At 55.7% G+C, this 3,586-nt stretch overlaps 1 protein-coding gene across 1 annotated transcript in view; it reads right to left on the reverse strand.

Moving 5' to 3' along the window:
* The window catches only part of NCAPG2 (non-SMC condensin II complex subunit G2), a 71,592-nt gene that overhangs the window by 39,381 nt on the left and 28,625 nt on the right, over positions 1-3,586 (reverse strand). The window contains exons 11-12 of the mRNA XM_027770066.1: positions 1,165-1,260; positions 491-616 (exon numbers count right to left, since the gene is read on the reverse strand). Of these exons, the coding sequence (XP_027625867.1) occupies positions 491-616; positions 1,165-1,260 (222 nt within the window). The remainder of the gene's footprint in view (positions 1-490; positions 617-1,164; positions 1,261-3,586) is intronic.

Genomic DNA, 3,586 nt, shown 5'->3' on the forward strand with positions numbered 1-3,586 from the left:
AGCATTCCGTGTGGAAAAAAAAAAAAAAAAAAAAAAACTTTAAGAAAAGTAAGTGGGAGCAGCAGGTGCGAGATGGCTGCGTCACTTGCAAAGTGTGTGGGGACAGCGGCGTGGGCACACCTGTCACCCAGCAGGTCGCAGGGAGCGGTGCCACCACCACCTGCGGTGACCGCCTGAGTGCTCTGACGTGGCCGGAAAGGTGAGACCCGCCCAGGCCGACCGCGGGCAGGGTGTGCACCAGGTCCACGTGGGGGGAAGGCGTGTGGAGACCAGCCGTGGTCAGGTGACCCTGAGCACGGCAGTCCAGGTCGCGGGGGCGCCGGACTGAACGGGCAGCGGCCCTCGGAAGCAGCAGGCACTGCCCTGGGGGAGCTGGAGACCTACGAGCTCAGTGACACGCAACCACACCATTATGACACGGACGACGACACACAAAGCGGCACGGAATACCATGCATGACACAACACACAGCTCGACAGACGGCACATACGTAGAGTTCCTCGAACTGCTTCTGAATCTCGTTGTCCATCTCGCTGGCGTGGAAGCTGGGGTCCCTGATGGGAAACGCGTCCACGAACAGCAGGGCAGCATTGGCCCGTACCTCGGAGCTCCTGGCCTGCGACGACAGAAGAGCGTTTCGAAACCCGAGAGGGTGTGCAGAGGTCAAAGCAGACGCTCCCGAACCAGCACCTCAACGGCTCAGTGCAACCCTCACACGAGCTCGATGACGGGACACATAACCCAACGGACGCTGTGAGGCCTTCCTCAAGCTGAGCTGGTCGAGACCAAGAGCCTCGCTCCCTCACCGGACGCCTGCCTCGGGCAGGGGAAGGTCATAGGAACGGCCTTGCCGAGGACCGTGAGCAGGACGGGGCGCCGCCTGCCCGTGGCCGGGCACCAGCACGAGCCCACCTGGCCAGGACGCTGACGGTGTGGGCTGCTCTGTCGATACACCCAGCGCCCCACGGCGTGGCAGCTGCAGGATGTGGCCAGCATGGACTGACTCGGTCCCCGGGTGAATGCACCCAGGAAACGCTTGTGATAGAGCGCTGGTCCCGGAACCCCGCGAAGCAGCGCCCGGTCTTACCATCCCCACCTCACACTGCCGGGCCCAAGCCCAGGACACCCAGGGAGGGAGCCCACAGGTGTGGGCGAGCCACGCACCTTCAGTCCTCGCCACAGGAGGGGCCTGTACAGCCGGTAGAGCATCTCATCCACGCCCTGCCGCACCTTCTTCTGGTGGTGGAAGTAGCTCAGCATCTGCGGCCAGAGAGGCAGAGAGCGTGTGGGTGTGGGAGGCGTGTACAAGTCCAACGCCCAAGGGGCTACCTCGATGGCTGCAGCAGTGCAAGCAGCCACTGGAGAGAGTCCACAGCCGGTCCGGGCCAGAGCCCACTGTCCACGCACAGGCCACAGGCGGGAAGGGCCTTGAGACCTCTGCCCTCTAGGGAAAGTGGGAAAGCCCTGACTACTGATGGTCTTCAGACTGAGGCTGACAGCGACCTTCCACAGGACAGCTGGATTTCTTTTTCTTTTTGGAGGTATTATAAAGCTGTGAGTTTCAATCTCTCAGTATTTCTTTGAATTTGCTGTTTGTTCTGTGCTAAGACTTTCAGCCTTTTCAGGGCAAGGTCTAATCATTTCTACACACTGTCATTTACACTTACATTCTTCGTGCCTGATTAGCCATTTTATGTGGTGCTTTCTTTTGCATTTGGCTAGTAGTATCAAAATGCTTTAATACTTCATATAAAACAAAATATCCTGAGGATTCTCTGGGTAATGTTAATATCTGAAGCCAGTGGGGGGAAAATGGTTAACAACCATCACAATATTCACGTTAAGAAATTCCAACAATTACACATCGAGGTTTTGTGTTTCTGCCTCATTTACTCAATTCTTGGGAAATAGCTGTTACTCAAGGAGACTGCTTTTGTTCATTCCTTCCTAATAAATCTATTCTTTTTTATTTTTGAGAGGTTTTCACTATAGGGCGCATGCGCTCACCAGACAGAGAGATAGAAAGTGAGAAATCACCCCCCGGGGGGATGGTCACGCCACAATCCCTTCTCCTCCATTCTCCTCTTGGGATCTCGGGCACGCACGCACACACACGCACCCGGCGTGAGTTCTAAGCCACCGGATCCGGGACGCGAACTGCGGTCGACTACGTGGGAATCCAGCGACATAGCCATTACGCTAACTGCTGGTTCCCAGGACAGCCGAATTTAGAAGTCACACTCCCTGTGTGGGATCGCCACTGTCACGCTCCCACCCCACCCTCTCCACTCCTTTCCAACAGAATCACCGTCAAGTCTGCGGCCACTCGTGCTCCACAAAACCAGCTGCACTGCGCCTCCTCCACTCAGTCAGCTTACACGGAGAGTGAGGAAACTGCACAGGCTAAGAAACAATGCCTGCGTGCACGTGCGCACTTATCAATCCCCTACCAGACTCAGGGCAGTTCTGGCTAATTCTTCTACATTTATTACTTCCATGACAGCAAGAGCGAGAGACACCTCACACCGTGAGCTGCCCTAGAGTCACACACGCGTGAGCCCAGCTGCTCTGGGCAGTCTTGGGACACAAACCCAGGACATCCTCAAGCAGTCAGGCCTGGCACAGGGCCACTGCACGGCCACACCACCTTCTGGTCTGGGTTGTTGATGTTTTAGGGGTTGTATTCATGCCACAAGTGACCTTAGTCTGCAATCTGTTTTTTGGGTACAATATTACCAAACTTTGGTATAAATGGGTGACTTACAACACAGAAAAGCTTTTATTTATTTGCTTTGTTAGGTTTTAGCCATAGGGCACATGTGCTGACCAGAGAGACACAGAGACAGAGAGAGGGAAAGGGAAAAATCATCCCCTGGGGAGACGGCCACACCACAATCCCGTCTCCTCCATTCTCCTCTTGGGATTGTGGGCACACATGAATACACACATGCCTGGTATGATTTTCAAGCCACCCAGTTCTGGACTTGAACTACAGTCTGCCAGGTGGGATTCCTGAAATTCCTTTCAGTGCATCAGCAAAACAATTTACGAAATAAATTGGACACTAATTAACGCAGCTTGAGGAGAAAGCTGGAATGCGCTCTAGGCAGACGAGAACGAGCACTCGGAGCCCTGTGGCACATCGCACTACTCAACGTGGGCTGGCCTTCCTGCTCAGCGCTGAGGGAGGCCAGCTCCACACGGCCCACCGTGCTTCAAACCCAGCCCTGGAGGCTCGAGAAACACGGGCTGCACGTGCACACACGCTCGACATCCCGACAGGAAGAACCAGGAAGACGGGAGAGGTGCTGCTCGACCACAGCCCCCGGAAGCTGCTTTCTCTTGTCTCTCAGGCCGCCGCACACGCCCGCTGGGAATTCCACGTGCGCACATGCATCTCTGGCAGTTAAACACACAAGCACATATACATGTATCTGGCAATTCCACGTACGTGCATGTATGTGAGCACACACACACCGTTCTTCCAGCTCAAGGGCAGCACTCTCCCCTCGGCCGGCGGGTCATGGCACCTACACACAGCACCTGCCTTTCTGAGATGAGACCCAGCCTCCCCTCACCCCCCCCC

Source organism: Tupaia chinensis, unplaced genomic scaffold (assembly GCF_000334495.1).
Source record: "Tupaia chinensis unplaced genomic scaffold, TupChi_1.0 Scaffold000110_1, whole genome shotgun sequence".
In the NCBI taxonomy this organism is placed as follows: domain Eukaryota; kingdom Metazoa; phylum Chordata; class Mammalia; order Scandentia; family Tupaiidae; genus Tupaia; species Tupaia belangeri.